Raw genomic sequence first — 23,729 nt, forward strand, 5'->3', positions numbered from 1 at the left:
TCAATAAACTAAAATAATTTATTTGCTCACCCGCGACGTATGATAGCTAAGTTTACGCAAGATATGCGTGTTCATGCAGTTCCTCCACCTCCACACTGTAAGAACACACACATACCTACCCATCTATCACCACCACGAACTCAACCAGCGCTCATCTTCAGAGCAACACAACCGTACACCATGCTACCAGGCGTTAGACTACGAAACGATACAACTAAAACATCTCTTAAAATATTTATTACTTCACCTTCACATCCTTTTTTCTTTTTTTACTCGCACCTTTCTGCTTCACTGCCTCAGCTTTCTTCTTGATCTTACTGATCTTTCCGATAACATCTTTAAACCGCTCATCTTTCTTCATGAGGTTCTTATTCACTTTCTTCAACCCCTCTTTTATTGAAGCATCGATATCGCCACTTTCCTGTAGGGGGTTTTGAGTGTCGCTTTTAATTTGCGACTCCCGTAGTACCTTTATTTTCGCCAATTTAGCCTTTTTCGCGGCTTTGATGCGCTTGCGACGCATTTCTTCCAATCTGCGAATAAAAAAAGAAACTTGAAAATTTACCAATCTTATTGTATTCCTAGTAACATCCACGAAGACGCGTGATTTTGTCAAAATTAGACATTAATGACAGTGTAATAAGAACCACGGCACGTTACGCGTCATCGTGAATGACTCTACCTATATATTATTACACGTATTACTACCTAATTAATATTCTCTTTCTAACTAATTCTATTTTCCATCAGAAGTAACCAGAATAATATAAATAACCAGAATGTTAACATCGCTCGGGACTCGTCGGGTTTCTACGTTTTCCTGACATTCAACTGAGAAAGAAAAAGAAAACCGATCTTTTGTTTCTACCTTCGAACGACATTAACTAGCAAACGGGTTTAAACGCACATCAAAAAAAGGCCCACCGCTGCTTAAAATACGGAATCGCAGTGATGTGCCGTAAACGTCAGTACTTTGCCGAACAAACGTCTTGTTGTTTACGGCCCGTCACTGCGATTCCGCACCGTTTTCGTATTGGAAAGCATGCAAAATAAACGGTGCGCATACGATGCGTCACTGCGATTCCATACCGTCACCGTTTTTTAAGCAGCGGTTTGGTCGCACCTTTATGGTACAAATCTACTAAAAGTTAGAAATTGTTACAGTTTGAGTTTGCGCCACGCCTCTTTCCCGCGTGGTATTCTGTGTACCTTCTTTCATGTTAGCTCGAATGTTACAGCCGGTACCACTTCCGTACCGTACCACTCCGCCTCCGCCGTCAATGTGTTTTTAGCTAGGCAATTCCTACATAGCTCATTTCGTAAGTATACCAAATAATATACACTAGATGAAAACCCGTCTCCGCTCGGGTAAAATGTAGACTCATAATAAGGTTTGAAAAAAAAAATTTTTTTGCCAGTGTAAAGACTGTCGTACTTATCGAAAAATCTGACGTATATTCCCAGCCTTAATATTATCACAAACGTACTTTCACAGCTAACCTACGTATCGGTATTTCACTAGTAGATATTTCTCCTAAATCTTATTTGCCCAAATAACTATGATATCTTTGTCTCATAATCAAAGAAATTAGACCTAAAGGGCCCCATATACGGTACGATTCGTCTGTACGATCGATCTGATGAAAATCGACGAATCGTACCGTGTGTGGGGCCCTTAAGAGGTCACAATGGAGAACGAAATGCAAACCTGTGACACTAACGCCACTTTGATGTGATGACATTAATATGTTTACTTCGCAACGCCATTATATACTTAGTAGCCACCAAACAAAAAGTGGCAAAAGAGACAGCAAAACGCCGCAAATATACAGGTCTCTCTAAAGACTACATATTTACAGCTTTTGCTGTTGAAACTTTGGGTCCATGGAGTTCGGACGCTCACAAACTTTTTGGACAAATAAAAAAAAAACGAAATTACCAATGACCATAGGGCTGGTGCATTTCTCCCCAACTTATTGGAATCACGATCCAGCGCGGAAATGCAGCCAGCCTTATGGGCACTCTTCCTCAGGGACAAGACTTGGGCGAACTGTATATATAGTTGATTTTTTTTAGGATAGTTTAGTGTAACCTCAATTGTTACTTTTTAATTAATGTTTATGACTTAACAAAAAGTTGAAGTTGAAGTTTATATACTTAGTAATCTATTCAAGTTTATATTGAAAATACTCGATAATCCGAATTTTCCGCTTACAAGTTGTCGACTCGGGATTGACTAATTTTTTACGCTCTTCAATTTCATGTGCATTTCGTTCGAGTCTACCGTAGACCGGTACGAAATTATTGATATAGATATATTACAAACATTTTTCTAACAAAGTGTATCATCACTAATATCCCCTGTGTTACGTGATAAAATAACTTACACTAAGACCTAGGCTGCACTACGGCTAAAGCGCTGCGGCTTTTAACCGCGTGACTTTGTGTATCAAGTAAACTAATGCAGGCGGCCGCATTGGCGACTTTAAGTTTACTTGATTCACAAAGTCACGCGGTAAGAAATCGCGGCGGTTTAGCCATAGTGCGGCCTAGCTCTTAAGGCTGGTTCACACGTATTACGGTATTAAGTTATCAAATCAAGTAGTTAACTAAATTTTGACTCTATTTTAAGCGACTTAATTTGAAGTAAGTGTTTACACGTTCGCATCAGCTAAGTTCTTTATATAGTTAGCCCGAGATGGACGAACAACTCTGAATAACACTTCTGACCACTTCAACATTTTCAAAACAGATATCTCTTTTTCAAACACAAAAACTTATGAACGCGACCTCTCGCTAAGCTTATACACTAAACTATTTTTTTACTAAATCGTGCCTGTCCAAACGTGTCAAGTGATAATTCACGATCACGGACTTAACTGAAAAATAGTCGAAATTCTAATTAATTTGCTTGTTCACTGGCACACTTAATTATAACTTAATTTAATACTATAAATTAATTGTTTACACGCTTTAAGTTGCTTAAATTTAAGTTAAAATTTAGTTTAAACACTTCATAACTACATACATACGTGTGTACCAGCCTTTAAAAGTTGATTGACTCTTATAACCGTAAACCCTTTCGCAAGAATAAGGTAGCTTACCCAGCCTCCATGGCGTCGGGGTCAACGCCCGCCTGCAGCCAGCGCTTGACGCGGTAGTTGCGCTTGCGCACCTCAAACTCCTCGTTGTCCAGCTGCGCCTCCTGCTCGCGCCGCGTCACCGACACCGTCGTGAACACTTTCACTGCCTCGTCGTCTGAAAAAAAAACATCATCGTCATCTCCTGCTTATACACCGTGTTATTTTTGATTTCCGTTAACTATAAGACAACACTCAACAGGTCAAATGAACATGAAACTACCGTGAGATTCGCTCATATTTAACGAAACAAATCCGGATAACTCGAGTCTTAACTCGAGTTTAGATTAACATGTGTCGCGCGAGCAGAGCAGGGGCGCGCAGTGCAGCCGCCGTGTCGCGGTGCTTCAAGAAAGCCCAAAACATGTCGAGCTAAACTCGATTTTTAAGACGTAAATTATCCGGATTTATTTAATTAATTATACATATAGTCTAAGATCCGTTTAGGAACGACCGTCACCGAACTGGTTAATGGATGAAACGTATTTTATATTAAATTTAATATGTCAATAAATATATTGCATATGGGTTGTCTAAAAAATTTAATTCCAGGATATGATTAATTATTAATTAAAAAAATTTTTTTGAACGGTTTGGTTAATAGACAAATTCCATACCAATCGAAAGTATGAAGTCCATAGAATATGCAAACGTTAGGTCCATAGAATATACATATTCACTCGCAGCAATATTTCACTTTTTAAAATTCGACAACCGGAATTCAGGACTGATCTTTCGCAGACAACCCTATACCACCGTGTTCGTAATTAAATAATCTTTATTTTCATTTAACTTTAATTTATGAACCAGACCGGTGCAAGTTACTAGTATCGATTTACCTGTTTATACCCGAGAGTTGACGGGAAAAAAATAGGCAACCTAACGTTTGCATATTCTATGGACTTCATACTTTCGATTGGTATGGAATTTATCTATTAACAGAACCGTAATTTTTTTTTTTTATTATTAATTAATCATATCCTGGAATGAATTTTTTTGACAACCTATATGCAATATATTTATTGACATATTAAATTGAATATAAAATACGTTTCATCCATAAACCAGTTCGGTGATGGTCGTTCTTAAACGGATCTTCTACTAATAGGTCAAGTGAAGTTAATTTATCCAAGACACTGGTCTAACTTTTACTGTTTATAAGAGGCAATCAAGAATTAAGGTATAACTATTCGAAGTAAAACAGTGTTTTTAAAAGTTCGTAACTAAAGCGTTTTTATTTCACACATATTTAGCAAAAGAATAAAATTGAGTTTTCGAATGAGATACCAAAGTGTCTCTGTATATGTGTCACGTCATTGTCACTCGTCAAAATTGTAAATGTTATATTGGGTCCTTACCTTTGAAATTGCCGATTTTAACTTCTAACTATCGTGATTTTAATAGGTAATATAACAGACATAGAACATATTCAATTTTACACAATATTTTGACTTCATCGTGCAAATTTTGACTGTCATAAAACCAAAGTATTTATTTATTTAACTACAAAAAAAAATGTTGAAATACACGTTTACTTTTGTTTCCAGAAATTAATATTTAATTGGTTGTAATTGTCAATCCATTTTTTTTTATATATTAAAATTGATTTTCATAGTTCGTTTAGTGTCTTTAAACACGAACATAAGTTACATAACTAGCATTGTTAGTTGCTAAATAAATTAAGAAACATTTAGTATGGAAAACGCAACTGCTATAAAAATCTACATACAAAACACCAATTTTATAATAAGGTAAGGACCTAATAATTTGACGTTTAACAATGGCTGTGAGGTTGTTAAATGCACGAAAAATAATTATTTTTAATTTGGTCATAAAGTTAATTAGAACTGAGCCGTCTGTCGAAGTTAACGGAAATCAAGAAACACACGGTATACATTCCACTGATCGGCACAGGTCTCCTCTCACTATGCAAGGGCTATCGCGTATGAATTCGCCACTAGAGGCGCTAGTGTAGCGTGAGGTCTCCGAAATGTCAAATCTCATAGTTTTTGGGTGAGCTACGCGGGTTTATTTATAATTAGAATAATTTTGTGAATATTTTGCAATATCTGAAATTAATTATGGCAAATAGGCGTTCCGGGGCAATGAATGTCTGCGTTTTGAGACAGTTTTGTCTTTCGGAAACCTTTGTCCTCCCTTTTTTCCGAACAAAACGGGGACTATGCAACACTGTGGCAAGCTCGATATTTTTATGGTACAGTTTTAAGGTGTACTAAATATGATTTTAATCAAAACTTTGTTTTCACGCCCGTAATAACAGACTTTGAAAGCCATACTTAAAAACCTCACGCAACAGTGCGCCATCTAGTGAGACAAATAACGATAGCCCTCATTGCTTGGACTGTTCCCACGCGGACCTGTGGATGTGTGGATGTGGAACTTCACAGTTGTCACGTTATCTAAGTGGTGCAAGAAGGCGGCAGAAAGAGATAGCGAATGCATTCATTCCTCACCATCAATTTTAAACTCTGTCAGCTTGGTTTTGATGTGTTCCTCTATTACCCCAAGCCGTAAGATGTCGTATGGCGTTATGAGAGATATGGCCATGCCGGTGCGACCGGCGCGGGCGGTGCGGCCTACCCTGCAAAATAAAAAGATTTATTTCAGACTTGAAATATTGTGTTAATATCGGGTCAATCAACTTTTAAGTGTTGTTTTTAATTTTTATATCTCTTCACCCAGGAGACAATACAGCTATACCTACAGTTATTTAGAAAATAGATTGTAATTATATCACTAGTATGATTAGATAGAAGATGAGGAGTGAAAAAATCGGCTTGCAACTGCCGCAACTCTTAACTTTTGGTTGATCACTAAGCCGGAAGGCCAAGTGGTTAGAGAACCTGACTACGAAGCTTGAGGTCCCCGGTTCGATTCCCGGCCGGGGCAGATATTTGTATGAATAATACGAATGTTTGTTCTCGGGTCTTGGATGTTTAATATGTATTTAAGTATGTATTTATCTATATAGGTATGTTTATCCGTTGCCTAGTGTCCATAGAACAAGCTTTGCTTAGTTTGGGATTGGGACTAGGTCAGTTGGTGTCAAGTGTCCCATGATATTTGTACCCACAAAATTATACTTTTAATACGTGATCCAGGAGACATTGCCATAAAATTCAGGATGATGGGTACTACTGTACCTACTTAATATGCACATGATTCAATGTTGTAGACTATCACGGTCATTACTAATTTTATGATATACGTATGTAAGTATATATATTATATATTTTTTACGATTTGCTATAATAAAGTAAAAATACACATTGCGATGACTAGACATTTTTTTTATTTTTTATGTATTTATCTCAACAAAAAGATTTACATTAAATTTATGACAAATACTTCACCAAACTGCAAAACAGTTTGTTGGCGAATACTACACTCCTTATTTTTAAACTTATAATATTCATCAATAGGTACCTACTAATCATTAAATTACATCATGTAGTTTTATATTATATAACTTATAGATTTATGATAGTTAATTATTTTTTTCAAGGAAATCATCTATCAAATACGCTTTGACTCTGGTTTTAAATGATTTTATGATATATATATGGCACTCTGTGGATAATGTCGTTGATTGTACATGAAATAACACTTAATTGTAACTTACATTGTAATATATTATGTACAATCGTCGAAAATACAAACTGAAACATAGATGCACAAAAAAAAACAAAAAACTAGACCAGCGCTGATAATCGAACCCATAGATCCTCGGCATTCCGTGCCACGTTCTATACCGCTACACCACCACTGGACAGGGGTACAGACACGAATTTCTCCTATGCACCACATATCTCAGCTTGTTTGTTTCTTATTTAGTCACATAAGCAGCGACACTAGCGACATCTATGCTGTAGCCCTCATCGAGAAACTTTCAGCATTCCATTGGAATTAACCGCTCACCCGGACAAGAGATGTCGTTATTAAGCAATCAAAGTCGAAATAAAAACTACAAAAAGACTCCAAAAACCAATCTTAATTATTATGTACAATTATGTATGTTAATTATGTACAATTGTTTATTTTCCCTAAAATAAATAAATAAATGATTTAAATTTAGGTTTTGTTCTGCGTACCTTGATTTTAGAAAAGCTCGATATTTCGACACAGTTGCATGCGCTGAAATGAACAAGGCGACATGGTCATGGCGCATGCAACTGTGCCGAAACCGAAATATCGAGCTTCTCTAAAATCAAGGCACGGGGAACAAAAACCCGAATTTAAATAATAAAAACCGGCCAAGAGCGTGTCGGACACGCCCAAAATAGGGTTCCGTAGCCCTTACGAAAAAATTAAGTAAGATTTTTCTACGGATTTCGTATTTTATACGGAATCTTCCAAGTTTAGGTATATTTTATTCCTTAGGCTGCTATTTACTCATAAACTACTAATAATTCTCAAGCAAACTTGGCTGCTATAGTTTTCCTTGAAAGTTTAATATACTTACTAAAATCCTGAATTTTTTTAAAAAATTCCACCCACCGGTTTAGATTTTAGAGGGGGGGGGGGACGCTCCATTTCAATGAAAATTTGCACTTTCAAGTTGAATATTTCGCAAACACATCACTGAATCTAAAAATTGTCTTAGCAAACCCCTAATGGTTTTAAAAGACCTATCTAACCATACCCCACACTATAGGGTTGGATGAGAAAAAAAAATCACCCCTACTTTACGTTTATGGGAGGTACCCTAAAAAAAAATGTTTTTTTAACTTTTAATTGTACCATTTTGTTGGCATAGTTTACCTATATATCCGTGCAAAATTACAGCTTTCTAGCATTGATAGTCCCTGAGCAAAGCCGCGGACGGACAGACAGACAGACATGGCGAAACTATAAGGGTTCCGTTTTTGCCATTTTGGCTCCGGAACCCTAAAAATGGGCATGACTGGTGCCTGTACCGTACCGTAGACCAACCTGTGTATGTACTCCGTGGGCTCCAGCGGCAGCTTGTGGTTGAGGACCAGGTGGACGGACGGTATGTCGAGGCCGCGCGCCGCCACGTTGGTCGCCACCAGCGTGCACTTCAGGTTGCTGCGGAACTGCGCCAGCGCAGCCACGCGCTCCTACAACCAATAACTAGATTGTACAGTCACCAGCATTTATATCTGCCACAGCGGAGCGTGCTAAAATCCCTCCTGAGCTGGTCATCTAAAACGCAAAATGCCGAAGTATCTTATTGCCTTAGACGCATTATGTCTGCTTTGCAAATTACCTAAATCGCATTAAGTCTTAGGTGCAAAATGCCCGAAATGCATTATGTCTGCTTTGCAAATTACCTAAATCGCATTAAGTCTTAGTGGCAAAATGCCCGAAATGCATTATGTCTGCTTTGCAAATTACCTAAATCGCATTAAGTCTTAGTGGCAAAATGCCCGAAATGCATTATGTCTGCTTTGCAAATTACCTAAATCGCATTAAGTCTTAGTGGCAAAATGCCCGAAATGCATTATGTCTGCTTTGCAAATTACCTAAATCAGTACAGCTAAAACCGAAAAACCCTAATCGTAATTTGCGTTTTAGACATTATACAGCTAAGGCAACCAGAGGTTTAATCATTTTGCCATGCAGGCATTTTGCGTTTTAGATGTCTTAAATCATAGGCGATATGAGATTAATGTAATTTGCTTATCAGGCATATTGCGTTTTAGACATTATACAGCTAAGGCAACCAGAGGTTTAATCATTTTGCCATGCAGGTATTTTGCGTTTTAGATCTCTTAAATCATAGGCGATATGAGATGAATGTTATTTGCTTATTAGGCATTTTGCGTTTTAGATGTCTTAAATCATAGGTGATATGAGATTAATGTAATTTGCTTATCAGGCATATTGCGTTTTAGACATTCGTTTTAGGCATTTTGCTACCAAGGCATTGTGCGTTATAGATGACATGCTCAGGAGGGGCTAAAATATCTGACACGTCCTTCCGGCCCTAGACATAGAGTCGTATCAGATATATGCATCGCTGTTGTGTCAGATATTGGTGCTGGTGACTGTACCCTCAGCCAATTCATTTATTTTATTACGTAAGACGATTCAGGGGGGAGTGGGGTCGACCATGTCGTATTTCTTACAAAGGGGTGGGAGAGTCTTGATAGTTCTTACGTAAGATCACAAGAATACGTAAAGTTAAGATTTGAAAAAGCGCGGGCAATGACCAAGAACACACACACACACAAACTTTCGCATTTATAATATTAGTAGGATAGGATTAGTAGGATAATAATATTAAGTAGGGATTACCTTCTGTCGCATGTAGCCGTGAAGACAGACGTTATCCATTCCAATGGCATTCAGCATCATTGACAGCACTTGGCACTCTCTGGTGAAGGAATTAAGGGCTTTTTAGTAACAAGGCATTCTACAACTTAAAATTCAGAAGGCTAAGGGTGTAGCAAACAGGAAATCGTCCAGGGGAAGTGCAGTTGCCCCAAGAAATTGTATGTTTCTCCTACACACTAGACACTTATAATTTATGTTTCGTTTAGGTGTCTTCGCGTAACAAAAGGAGCGCGATTTATGAACAAAATGTGACTTGCCCCTTGTGGACCAGAAACTGGACACAACCCTAAAAGTAACACGCACTGCCATGTACTAGTAATATATTTTGGTTTTTGGAGTGGGAAGATTAAAGCAAACTCCCAGGTCAACGACACAACTGGTTTATTGAGAAACTACCCGACACATAAGAAATAACAGATATACCCACAATTGATGCTATAGGTATAACACACCTCTCCCTCTTACAAAAAAAAAAAAAAAATACAACAAATAAGTAAGGGCCATTAAGTACTGATATGTGAGATCGTAAGTAATGTCTCAAGTACTCATAATTGAACCTCTTATTATATGTATCTATAGTAAAAAAAAATAAGTTAAACAACAAAAAAGCTTAGTTTAATTATACTATCAATAGTTTAGTGAAACTTATGGCGTTATTACCTACTTATGTGTTTAAAATTTGTTAACAGTAACAAAAAAAATAATAATTTTCTTTGTGACTACAAAACTAAGGCTTACTAGAATAGTATCTACCTACTTACTTAGCTAAAAGTTAGGTGATGTCACAGAATAAGTAATATGGTGTTGTCTTACAAAATCAGTTTTACCATATTTGCATTATTTTGGTTCCTACTTACTACATTTTGGCTAAACGTCAAGTAGCCAAACTAGTACAGCTATCCCATTTTTTTTTGAAAAATAAATTACGACAACCATTAGCTAACACTTATAGGTACCCTTAAAAATACAACTGCGTTTAGCTCGCGGTCGGTATTGATTGTTGGTAATGGTTAATTCCGTGGGTTGCACAATCGTCTCTTGTTTAGAACTCGAAGTGCTCGATGCAGACACGGGGATAACTGGGGCTTCCTCACAGGTGTTCTTTCGTGTGTCAACATTACATGCATCATTGTTGTCTTCTGGTTTATTATTCGTTAACGACTCACGCTTTTTAACATCCGGCTCGTTGATCGGCAACAACTGATCTACGTGACGTTTCCACACCTGCCCGTCGGGCAAACGCACTCGGTATGTCAGGGGAGCTTCCCGCTCGGTGACTGTGCCCTCGGCCCACTTACCGGTCCTCGCGCGGTAGTCGCGCGCCAGCACGGCGGAGCCCACCCACGGCAGCAGCGCATCCAACCGGCTCCGCAACCGACGGCCCAGCAACGCCTCAGCCGGAGCGACTCCTGTCGTGCAGTGCTCACAGTTTCTGTACTGAAATAAAAACTTACAAACAGCTGCGTCAATGTCGACCCCTTCGTGAACCGCTTTCTTCATTGCCCGCTTCACCGATTTTACGGCGTTCTCGGCGGCACCGTTACCCGCTGCTCGATAAGGGCTCGTGATAGTATGAGTGATGCGGTTTTTACTCATGTAGTCTGCAAACTCTGCGGAGCTAAACGGGGGACCTCCGTCACTCACCACCTGCGTCGGTAAACCGAAACGAGCAAAAGATTCACGTAATTTCGTCACCGTAGCTCCGGCACTCGTACCAGACATCTTTTGCACTTCGATCCACTTGCTGTGCGCATCGACTGTAATTAAATAATACTTATTTTGAAACTCAGCAAAGTCGATGTGAAGCCGCTGCCACGGGCGCGCCGGGAAGGCCCACGGGTGCAGCTGCGCGCGCGGCGGCGCGTCGCGCTGCTGGCGGCACGCGGCGCACGCGCCGCACAGCGCCTCGATCTCCGCGTCCAGCTGCGGCCAATACACGTAACCTCGAGCCAAGTTCTTCGTCTTTACGACGCCCAGGTGTCCCTCGTGGAGTTCTCGTAATACCGGTTGCCTCAAACTATCGGGAACGACTACCCTGTGATTATATAAAATACAACCTCCGTCCAAAGTCAACTTATCTTTCCTGTTCCAGTAAGGTTTTTCCTGTTCTACAATATTAACATTTGTAGGCCACCCTTTTAGTATGTAATCGTAAACATTTCTCAACACCGCGTCTTTCTGCGTCTTTGACGCCACCTCCCTCGCGCTAATAGGAAACGCTTCTTCCACAAAATGAACATATGAGACCGCATCTACTTCGGATCCTTGTTTGCGGCCTCCCGACAGCGGCAACCGCGACAGCGCGTCCACATTACAGTTGTCGCTCGATTTGACAAATTCGATATCAAAATCGTAAGCGGCTAATTTGGTAGCATATCGCTGTAGTCGACTAGCGGCAGTTTGTGGTAAACCCGTTTTAGGTCCGAATATGAATGTGAGAGGTTTATGATCGGTCTTAATGATAAAATGCCGCCCGTAAAGGTACTGGTGATGTTTGGTTACCCCTGCAATGATCGCTAAAGCTTCCTTGTCAAGTTGACTGTAAGCGCGCTCGGCTGCTGTTAGGGTTCGCGACGCAAAACAAATAGGGCGTTCCTCGCCGCTCGGGTAACGGTGCGACAGTACACTACCCAAACCGTAACTACTGCTGTCGACTGCTAACACTAACGGAAGCTCAGGATCATAATGCACTAGTACTTTTTTACTAGCCACAATTTTCTTGACACTATCAAAGGCTCTTTCACAGTCCGGGGACCACACCCAAGTGACCTCTTTTCGTAATAAACGGTGCAAACAGTAAATTACTGAGCTCAGATTTGGTATAAATTTTGCATAATAGTTTATTAAACCCAGAAACGATCGCAACTGTGTAACGTCCTTGGGGGCGGGCGCCTCCAAAATAGCTTTGATTTTATCGGGATCCGGGTGTAACCCCTGTCTGTCGATAATAAAACCCACGTAATTGATGCTATCCTGCATAAAAGAACATTTCTGTAGTTTGACTCTAAGGCCCGAGTCGCGCAGCCGCGCGCATACGGCGCGGAGATTGGCCTCATGCTCGCGACGGTCGCGGCCCGTCACGGCGATATCGTCCAGGAATACCGCCACGCCGCGCAGCCCCCGGAGCGTCTCCTCCATAAACCTCTGAAATTTTTCGGGATACAGCTCAATCCGAACGGAGTGCGTCTATAAACAAATGTACCTATATGTGTGCTAATGGCTGTACACGCTTGTGATTGTTCTTCTAATAACAACTGTTGGTATGCGTTAGTCAAGTCAATTTTACTATACTGCTCCCCCCCACTCAGTGCAGCAAATAACTCCTCGATTCGTGGCAGAGGATACGGCTCTTGGACTAGTTTGGGTTAATGGTGACTTTATAATCTCCACAAATTCGCAAGTCACCTGATTTTTTAACCACCGGTACAATAGGTGTACCATACTTTGAATGTTCCACCTTATAGATGGTACCCTCCGCCACGAGTCGTTCGAGTTCCCGCTCGACAGGCTTACGTAATGCTAAAGGCAACGGCCTCGCTTTTATAAACACTGGATCTGAATCTTTCAAAATAAGTGAAATTTTTTCTGTACATGTACCGAGCCCAGACATGAATACGGATGGAAACTCTTTCTGTAAATTTTCAACAATATTTTTTTCGGTCATGTGCAAAAATAAATCGCTTATTTGCACACTGTTAATTTTTAGCTTTCGTAACCACGATCTACCTAATAAAGGAGGCCCACCCTTCTTAATAATAAACAACTTTAAGTCTGTCGCACTGTGTTCGCCTAAGGTAGCATTCACAGTTATATAACCAACGGGTTCAATTATTGTTCCCGTGTAAGAACGTAAACAAACATCATTTGACTGCAGTGTAATGTTTTTGAAAAATCTGACATAACAATCATAATTAATAGTAGATAACTTACTTCCAGTGTCCAGTTCGAAGGTTAATATCTCACCGTTTACCGACACTTTCACTGAATATGGCTTGTCATCTTTACCGCATACATTAAGATTGTAAAGTTCACACTCTGACTCGTCCTCGCTATCCAGGTAGTTATGGCCCCGGGCTCGCGCTCCTCGTTCCGCCGCTCTGCCACTCGGGCAGGTTGCTCTGCTTACAGACCAATTTGAGATGGCCCTTTTGGCCACATTCATCGCAAGTATAATTTTTAAAACGACACAAATCCGGTCGATGAGTGCGCCCGCATCGCCAACAAGCGCGACCCGCGTTCGAGGCTGCCGGCGCGCCGCCGCCGCCGCTACCGCCGCCGCCGCGGCCGCCGTCGGCGCGCGCCGGCCGCGAGCCTCGACGCGGTGCACGGGCTCGCCCGCGGCGCCGGCGCCCGGCGCGCAGCCCGAGCCGCTCGCCTGCGCGCTCCGCTCCGCCGCCTCCAGCGACAGCGCCAACTCCACCGCATTACTATACGTGACCGTTTTCTTCGCAAACAATCGCGATCGCATTTCGTCACTAATCAGGCCGGACACAAATTGATCACGGAGATTCTCTTCAAGATTGCTCTTAAAATTGCAGGTGCTTGCGAGGTGTTTTAAGGCTTGCAAGTATTCGTTAAGAGATTCGCCTGTTTTCTGTCGCCGCTGACGAAACAAATGTCGCTCCGCAATTTCGGAACGCTTCGGTTCGAGATGGTCGTTGACCGTCTTGACGAGATCCTCAAATGATTTTGTCTCTGGATCATTCGGCGCACATAAGTCACACATCAAATTGTATGTCGCCTCGCCCACTACGGTCACCAAAGTTGCCACTTGTAACTCCGTTTTGATTTCATTTAAGGTTATGAATTGTTTCACGCGTCTAATATATGCCGACCACTTTTTACTTGCCAAATCGAACGGTTCAATTTTTCCGATCGGCATTTTATTGATTAGGTACCTAACCACTATAACTTTACGATTTTAATATTAAAAATAGGATTAACTCGTCGCCAGTAATATATTTTGGTTTTTGGAGTGGGAAGATTAAAGCAAACTCCCAGGTCAACGACACAACTGGTTTATTGAGAAACTACCCGACACATAAGAAATAACAGATATACCCACAATTGATGCTATAGGTATAACACAGTACTTACTTTTTTGGTGTCCGTGAACACGAGCACGTGCGCGCTGGGCGTGGTCTCGCAGTACTTCTGATCCAGCGTGGACACTGTCAGCTGGGTGTCTGTGTCGTTCCATATTAGGAGAGAGTAACACGCACTGCCATGTAGCTACTTACTTTTTGGTGTCCGTGAACACGAGCACGTGCGAGCTGGGCGTGGTCTCGCGGTACTTTCGCAGCGCTTGTACTAGATACACGTCGCGCGCGTACGCCGGACACACCGCGTACCGCTGGTCCAGCGTCGACACTGTCAGCTGGGTGTCTGTCTCCTTCCATATTAGGAGACGCTGGCGACAAAGAGGATTCGTTACTACTTTAAAATAATCTCGTACCTATCTCGAATCAATACGTCAACAAAATTAACCCATTGAATTAAAATTCAGTTAGAATATTAATTGATTGTGTGCTTTTTTGTAAAAAGGATATGGGGGAGCCCTATCGAAAATACAAACTGAGAAATGGATGCACAGAAAAACCAGAAAAAGAGACCAGCGCTGGGAACCGAACCCAGGTCCTCAGCATTCCGTGCTGCGTGCCATACCCCTACACTACCACTGGACAGGAGTACAGACACGAATTTCTCCTATGCACACATATCTCAGGTTGATTTTTTCTACTATGCTAGTTAAGCAGCAGTACTCACTAGCGACATCTATGTTTCGCTCTCATTGAGAGACGTAAAACCCTTTCTTTTTTTTACGGGATGACCGTAAAAGTAACAATTTTGGAGTTGAAACAAAAAATACAAAAAGACTCCAAATAATTAATCATAGGGGGAGCCCTATGTCCAACAGTGGACGTTGTATGGCTGATATGATGATGATGATGATGAAAAGTAGTGACGATTAGTAATGAACACTGACGCATGTTTCGCTCCCTGATTCTGAGAAGTCTTTGGGTATCAATAGTATACAATCAGCTTCATAATTAATATGGAATAATTACCCTTGCAAATGTTTTCAGATTTTTTTACACTATAGTTGACAAGTGTACAAGTGTGTATTGAATATCAAAGTAATAAAAAATTCCGATGATAAACATTTAAAAAGGTATGTTAGTCAAAACTAATCCATACTAGTTCTAAATATCGCCACTAATTTGAAAAAATCTCGTATCTCAAATCAATATGTTAACAAAAGTGGCCCTTGAAATAATATTCATAAAGTTCACTCATAAAATTGACGATTCTGAGATACAAGCTTTTTTAAAAGTAGTGACAATGTCATCATGACAAGATAGGAAAGGAAACCAAATCGCTCTTATATACCTGCTTTCTGTGTGTTGCACTGCCTAATTTACTTACATCTTTGTTCAATGGAAGTATTTTCGAGTCCCTGACTTCTTCTGAGATGGTGGCTGAGAAGAGCAAGTTCTGCCTCTTAGCAGGTAAAACATTGAATATTGTCTCTAGATCATCAGAAAACGATTCACTGAATAATCTGAAAAAAAAAAATGTTAGCATCATGCATGACTAGCAATATTTTATTACAACTGATCCATCTCAAAATTTATATTTTTACATGCTTTTATTTCCGATGGACACACATAACATAACATCCATGTACTTTCTCAACCTCGTATCTACCAGTGGCGAAACATCCATAGAACTAATCCCACCGGCTTGCCCAATATTTACAAAATAGAACAACAAGACATACAGAATTTATGAAAGATGTAAGCAATCTTTGCTTCAGCTTTACCACGGAAATATCTGACGCCACGCCACTGGTATCTACCCAAATTGTATCAAACAAATCAACACTCAATCATACTTAACATAAAGATGATCCTGAAGCAATTTAATGTGGCCAGATAAGAGGTTGTAAAAGTGCATGGACGAAAGTTGAGTAACAGATGTATTGCAGGCCTTTGACAACAGAGTAGGCTCAGTTTTAGAAGATCCCCAAGTCATACCTGTCAGCCTCATCCAAGACCAAATACTTGATTTTCTTCAACGAGAATGTATCACACCCTGTGATGTGGTCCGCTAAGCGTCCAGGCATGGCTACAACAATGTGGGGCCTCTTTGCCAGCTTCAGGGACTCCTCCAGTTGATCCGAGCCACCTGTGACGATGCACACTCGGAGGGACAGTGGCTGCCCGAGAATGCTAAATTGGTCTGCTATCTACAATTTGAAAAGAATACAAATTTGATATCACTGTTAGGTACAGTCAAGTCATAAATATATGTTTGTTACCAAGACATCAAAAATATCTATACACCTTTATGTAACCCACTAACCATAAGTTTGATGTATTTGATGCTATGGTTGCTTAGACATTTATGCCCTCAACTGTACTTGTGTTTGTTAGGGAGGAAGTAGATGATATGAAAATAGACACATACCTATGATCATTTAATGTGACTTCTATCAAAAATATGTGAATATTATTTATAAGCTCATAAATTTACAATTTTACTAGTTCAAAAAATACCAAAGTTATGAAAACCAAACAATCTCCTCATTTGTGCCACTGTCCATCATGTCTACTTCAACATTTGCAAAATATGCCTTGCTAAAACAGCCAGGGCGAAAATCATTAAAAATTGCTTAATTATTATTATTATTTAGTGTAAATGGCTTAAAAATGTTTTAAAGTAAGTTTTAAGTGTAAAAATCAATGAGACTGAGTTTTCCAATGAGACTGGCATAGTAACACAGCTGCACTTTTAAGCCTCGGAAAAAAAAAATTGTAATTTTTTTTCAATGGGTCAAGAAAAACTTACCTGATATGCCAACTCATGTGTGGGCGTAAGCACCAATGCAAATATGCCGTAAGGGTCTTCTGACAAATTTTGCAGGATCGGTAAAGCAAAGGCAAACGTCTTGCCAGACCCCGTTTTAGCCGCGCCAATGCAATCGTCTCCCGCAAGAATCTGCTGAATGCAACCTTTTTGGATCGGCGTCGGAGACTTAATACCTAGAACATAGAAATTACTAGAACATCTTCTTTTCTTATTAAATAAGTAGTACAAAAAAGAAAATAGTGATTTACTGAAGTATTACTTACCAAGACTAAATAGTTGTTTTATCAGCCACTTTTTCACTCCTAGCGCGGCAAATTCTTTTCCTTCGTTGTCATTCATAATTAGTTCTCTCTGTTAAATTACAATAGATTGATTTAAAATAAATCTGCGTATTTTTGAATTACTATTTTTTACGAGTAAAACGCACGTTGTTTTCGTTTCGTTTTCCACATGATAGTGACAGCAAACTGACAGTGACAGTGACTTTGACGTTTGTTTGTTAATCGTTCCCTTGTACGAAAGTCGCATACTAAGAAACGTATAGGTCTGTAGTCTTTCTTTCATTGTACTATTACTTATTCTGTGGATAGGCAGCATATGATGGAACGGGGATCGGACCAAAGAGTATAAGTATAAAGTACCTATATAGAACCTATATGGATCGGACGAAATAAAATATGCGTGATTTTGAAATTAAATAAGCTATTCGATTAGTTCCTTCCTGCGAAGGTGTGTATCTATTCTAATCAAAAATATTCTGTACCCATAAACCTACAGTAAAATATTATCACGGACGGAAATTAGATTTGCAAGACAGATAATTTCTGTTCTTGCACTCTGTGGTTTGACCACAGAACAGACTACTATTATAATATGGGTTTGATACGTTTTGTTTCTTGCTTTGCTGTGCTGTGGCCGCTGTGGGCCCTTTGTGTGGGCCTCACTGTGGGTGGTTTTCAGTGCTGCCATTTATACAGATTTATCTGTATCGATACAGTTTTTAAGCTTAACACATAACAGATTTTACTATACTTTTATACAGATGTTAACAATTTTAACATTTTCTTCTGTAAATTTAAGAAAAACCGAATAGCTTAATAAATTAAACACCGAAACTATGGAGGGGATGTTGCTAATAAAGCAATCACTTCACGATGAAACAAGTTACAAATTGAAGGTGGACAAAAAAATAATTGTAAATTGAATAAGAATAAAATAAAATTAAAATGAAATAAAATAAAATTGCTTTTTCTGAACAAAATCTTAAGTTTTTCTCACAGATCAAAGATATCACAACGGTTTTTCGCATAATCATAAACAAATCATTTATTTGCAAGAATGTAGTATTACAATGTCAGGTAGTAGATCAATAATATAAATCCAATACATTTTGTTTCATTAACCAAGCAACATTTATTTATAACATGATATTTTCTCCGATCGGTTATCCACATGAACTCAGGTAATTTTCATTCATTGTATCTATGATTGTATTAAGTTTAGAATTAATGTAAATTTATACGTTTTTGGCAGAAATAATTAGGTAAATTCACTGTCTCTATTTCTATTATAGCTTGGAATCAAACTTGCGTCAAACTGCATTACAAAGTTACATTCATATCTACGTATCATTAGTTCAAATTCATTCATAGCAAGTATGAAACTTCTTCCTTCCATTTTGTGGATAGAAAATAGTTACTATAACTTATAGTCTTAGTTGATATCTACGCAATCGGATATATCTGTGTATTGAATAAGAATAAGAATAAGAATAATTTAGTAAAGTAAACATACAAATTTGTATACCTATATTTCCCATGCAACAATATTTTAGCATACAATGCTAAGATTTATGATATGAATGTACTAAATAAATTACTAATAGTTTACTACTTTGCCTTTGTTTTGAATTTCAAACCATAAACAGCCAACTAATTATTGGGATCGTCAAACAAAAGATAATCAATTAATTAAATAAAACCATAAAAGGTTAAATATAATGACCCGGATAACTCACGAAAAAAAGGTTACTTATCACTCTAAATAATATGACCTGAATGCCAGATCGATTTCTATACACTAATGCCGTTGACAATATTACGATTACACCAAATCAATTAAACTTGGAATTCGCGCTCTGTCATCGTTAATCCACCATTATGTACCTACCTATCATATTTAGTTTTCTAGATTTTTTTACCGTATAACGGCAAAACCTACCAGACACTGGCAATATTGTCCTCCAATGGACGGCGCCATATTTTGTAAAAAACAACAACAACTTAAACAAATTTTACGTTACTGCAACTACTACGAAACTCGAAACTCGAAGTTCGTGTCGTGTGGTCCTTTGACACTTATACTATTCAATACGAGAGCGAGAGGGACGGTACGATACGAACTTCGAGTTTCGAGTTTCGTAGTAGCGCTGATCTCATACAGATTTTGTTCCGATTTTTAGACTGTAATACAGATTTCTTGGTTAAGGATGTGGCAACACCAGTAATTTAAATGTGTCTGTGCATATTTGTGTGTGCGTGTTTGTGTGTACGCACAGTATAACCGTATAACGCACGTTTTTCTATAGGTACTAACTAACACTCTTTGAACTTTCTATATAGGTACATAAGTATACTCATATACTCTTTGCTTTGAACGCACGCATCGCGCACGTGTGGCTTAGTGTTACGATGTATTTATTGTTTTATTTAAATCTCTCCTAAATTTGAATTGAAATTAATGAGTAATTATCTTTTGATGTTATCTGACGTGTAGCTTTTCTAAAATTAGCGCTATATTCGGTTGTGCAGTGAACAAGGGATTCAACAGATATTTATTTTGTTCTCCGCTTTACGAAACACTATTCGAACACGAACACGATACGAGTTGAACGACTATATTATATATAGTGTTGTATCTACTGAGTTGACTGTTGACTGTCTGTAATAAGGAGTTTCCGTCCCGCGTAACATTACCGGTAAGTTGTATTTTACAAATAAACTTTCGTCTTTTAAATATAATTTCTCCGATCGGTTATCCATGTGAACTCAGTTGTTTATTTAGAATAAACGTAAATTTGTACCACAGAGTACTTTTTATATACTGTACGTTATTGGCAGAAATAATTAGGTAAGTAGATTCACTGTCTCTATTTCTATCATAGCTTGGAATCGAACTTGCGTCAAACTGCATTACAAAGTTACATTCATTTCATAGTTCATATTCATTCATAGCAGTATGAAACTTCTTCCATCCATTTTGTGGATAGAAAATAGTAACTAAGTATATCGATACCTTGGGGCTCAAAGGGCGTAAAGGCACTCTCTATGGCATCTTATAGGTACAGTTTTTTTTCTTTATCGATCTGTATAATCCACGCAAGGAAATTCGTTCATAAATGTCCTTTACGACCTGTGTTGTTTTAGTCCCTAAACACAGTTATTTTCAAAATTTGGGATATAGAGAACAAAAAAATTACTTTGTATAATCATCAAGGCAGTAAATATAAAGTATGTTAAAAAACACAAGTATTAAAGCAACCCATATTTCTACACACCCTTTATTGGCTCAGAAAAAAATGAAGACAACATAAAAGCTGTAATTTATTCAAGTGTCCTTTACAAACACCAAATATTTTAAGATTTCTTAAGACTACAGCCTAATATAGTCAAAAGTTTGGAATAATACGATTTTATTGCTCTTTGAATTGGCCTAAGTTATTGCCATAAGAAGAAGTTGAACTTTCCTATACGACCCATTGAAAGCAAAATTTGTGATAGTGATTACACCCTTGTGAACCAAAAGTTTACTAAGTCTTAAAGTACATCTGATTCAATCCTTGTGTTTTCACCCGGGCGTATAGCGCACGTATCTGTAACCATACAGTTTGCATCCAATTGGAGTATATTAACAAAAAATACAAGAAATTCTAAGCTCTTCATCAATAGAAGACTTTTATGTAACATTAAAAACAACAAAACGGTAATATTTTTTTTATTCTTAGTTTTTTTGCTTCTGAAAAGTAGTGTTTTGTGCTTTACGCCCTTTGAGCCCCAAGGTAGTACTTGTGTATTGAATAAGAATAAGTATTATTTATTTGCTATTCGCAAAAACAGTAAACTTGCAAACTTGTATAGGTACCTATATTTCCCATGCAACAATATGTTAGCATGCAATGCTAAGATTTATGATATGAAAGATAAATGTACGAAATAAATTACTAATAGTTCACAACTTTGCCTTTGTTTTGAATTTCAAACCATAAACAACCAACTAATTATTGGGATTGTATGTTTTCAAACATTATTGTATATTGATATGACTTGCAATCTTTTTTTTTAGGTATTTTATGCATGTTCTAGTCATACTTTTGTGTTGGATGTCAGAGAAACAGTGTCTCCCATGCCATAACTGAACTGCTCTTATTATAAGCACTTACTTAATGTAGACATCTATAGGGTGAAGTTATCTCAGCGAGGCCCTTTTTCTGTAGTTCCCCAGATCTATCTGATAAATCTTTCTTATCACATGCTTTTTTAGATTTTTATATAATTTATAAATAAATGGAGATTAAGTCTGGTGGCATCACATACGTCACTGACTGATAATAAGTCTAAATTAAAAAAACAATTTGTTCTTATTGTAATATAAGTAAAGTAAATTGTAAATGTTTCAGTGCATTATTGTGTTCACATAGATACCAAGCGCTAATATGTGCATTCATTCATTAATAGGCCAAAGTCCAAGGAAAACATACTATGCAGATAACAGGCTAAAGATATGAAAGAATTAGTGGTTTACAAAGTCATAACATACATGCCATTAGCTTTAAAGCCCCCATTGAAGGGGAATAATGATAATACTTTGTCAAATTTAGAGTTTATTTTACATTGCTGTGCTACCTCTATGTTTATTTTCTACAGTTATGCTTTACCAAACCTAGTTCTAAAGACCGAGCCAAGAATACTCAGTTTTGTGATTGTGGAAATTATCTTAATAAAAGTTATCATTTAATTAAACATTTGTACTCCACATAGTACAATTTTGGCAGGTATTCTTACAATAGATTTAGACTTTATGTAGTACAGGAGGACTTATTATGTTAATGGTGTCACATTGCAGTACCATCAGAGATGATATCTCTTATCAAGTACTGTTGAGATGACTGTCTTAATAAACTGTTTCATTTTGTTTTTTTTTTTGTTTTTTGATTTCCTTTTTTTTTACTTTTATTTTGATACCATCCTGCAAGGAAATATTTATTTTATCTCTATTACAAGCTTGAAGAAATAAACAAAAATTGGCTTAATTTAATATTTTTAAATTAACTATCTTTGCACTTTATCAAAACATAACAAGCAGCACAACTGCTCAGGTTAATGTAGATAGCAGCGCCGATCAATGAACTTAAAGCTACTACTTACCTTATTGTTTAAAATTCTAACCCCTGCATTGTCATTCTGCCCTATTTAGTCAATCGAATTTCAATATCAACTGGTTTAGTTAGATCGTGTAATTATCCATTAATTATAATTAGTTATTCTTTTGTTTTATTACAGTACAGACGTGACAATGGGTGTTCTGAGGAAGGTGGTGCCGTTTGCTGTCAATAATGGATTACGGAGTAAAGGAAATGTAAGTTTAGTAAATAATTTATTGAATCAGGCGTTACTTTGCGGGGGTCCATATCAATTAACTAAAAGAATTTCTTTGCTCACCCGCGACCTTATGATATAAGTGTATGCAAGATATGCATGTTCATGCAGTTCCTCCACCTCCACTCTGTAAGAACACACACAAGTCACACAAACCCATCTATCACCACCACCACAATACACTAACGCGTTTCGAACTCAACCAGAGCTCATCTTCAGAGCAACACAACCATACACCATACTACTAGATATTATTAGACTGACTGACAGATGTGGGTTACGAAACCCCAAAAAGCATACACTTCGCGGCACACCTAAAAATGTACGCGGCACACTGGTTTAAAACGTCTGCAATACGGCATCAGATCAGGGCTACGAGATCAGGGGGATCATTGCTCTAGCTATTTGATTTTAAGGTTATTACTATTTTTATGGTGAAATTAGGCCTCAAACCCACGACCCTCTGCTTGAGAGGTCACCACTAGGCTGCCACTGCCAGGAAATCGTAACTGAATTAATATTGTAGCCTGTAACCCGCGACTCCATTTTGCGTAGAATTCGTTTATCGCTATCCCGCGGAAACTGCAATTTGCCAGGATTAAATGTACCTATCCTATGTCCTCTCCCGTGACTTCAACTGTCTGTATATCAAATTTCATCTAAATCGGTTAAGGCTTAAGCGGTTGAGACGTGAATAGGCAAAGAACAGACTTACGAACTTTCGCATTTACAATATTAGTGG

At 38.3% G+C, this 23,729-nt stretch overlaps 1 protein-coding gene across 2 annotated transcripts; it reads right to left on the reverse strand.

The window, feature by feature from the left end:
* On the reverse strand, positions 1-23,729 carry LOC141435806 (probable ATP-dependent RNA helicase Dbp45A). 2 transcript variants are annotated; one of them, XM_074098631.1, is made up of 11 exons: positions 23,703-23,729; positions 17,597-17,684; positions 17,313-17,506; positions 16,499-16,710; positions 15,888-16,023; positions 14,702-14,871; positions 9,423-9,501; positions 8,094-8,242; positions 5,615-5,742; positions 3,105-3,258; positions 1-533 (listed from the first exon to the last, which is right to left on the reverse strand). In XM_074098631.1, exons 1-11 carry the CDS (start codon positions 23,712-23,714, stop codon positions 239-241), a joined length of 1,617 nt encoding a protein of 538 aa, XP_073954732.1. In that variant the 5' UTR covers positions 23,715-23,729; the 3' UTR covers positions 1-238. The 2 variants fall into 2 exon arrangements, with proteins under 2 accessions (XP_073954732.1, XP_073954733.1); XM_074098632.1 differs by lacking the exon at positions 23,703-23,729 and adding an exon at positions 17,761-17,831.

Source organism: Choristoneura fumiferana, chromosome 15, assembly GCF_025370935.1.
Source record: "Choristoneura fumiferana chromosome 15, NRCan_CFum_1, whole genome shotgun sequence".
NCBI classification, from domain to species: domain Eukaryota; kingdom Metazoa; phylum Arthropoda; class Insecta; order Lepidoptera; family Tortricidae; genus Choristoneura; species Choristoneura fumiferana.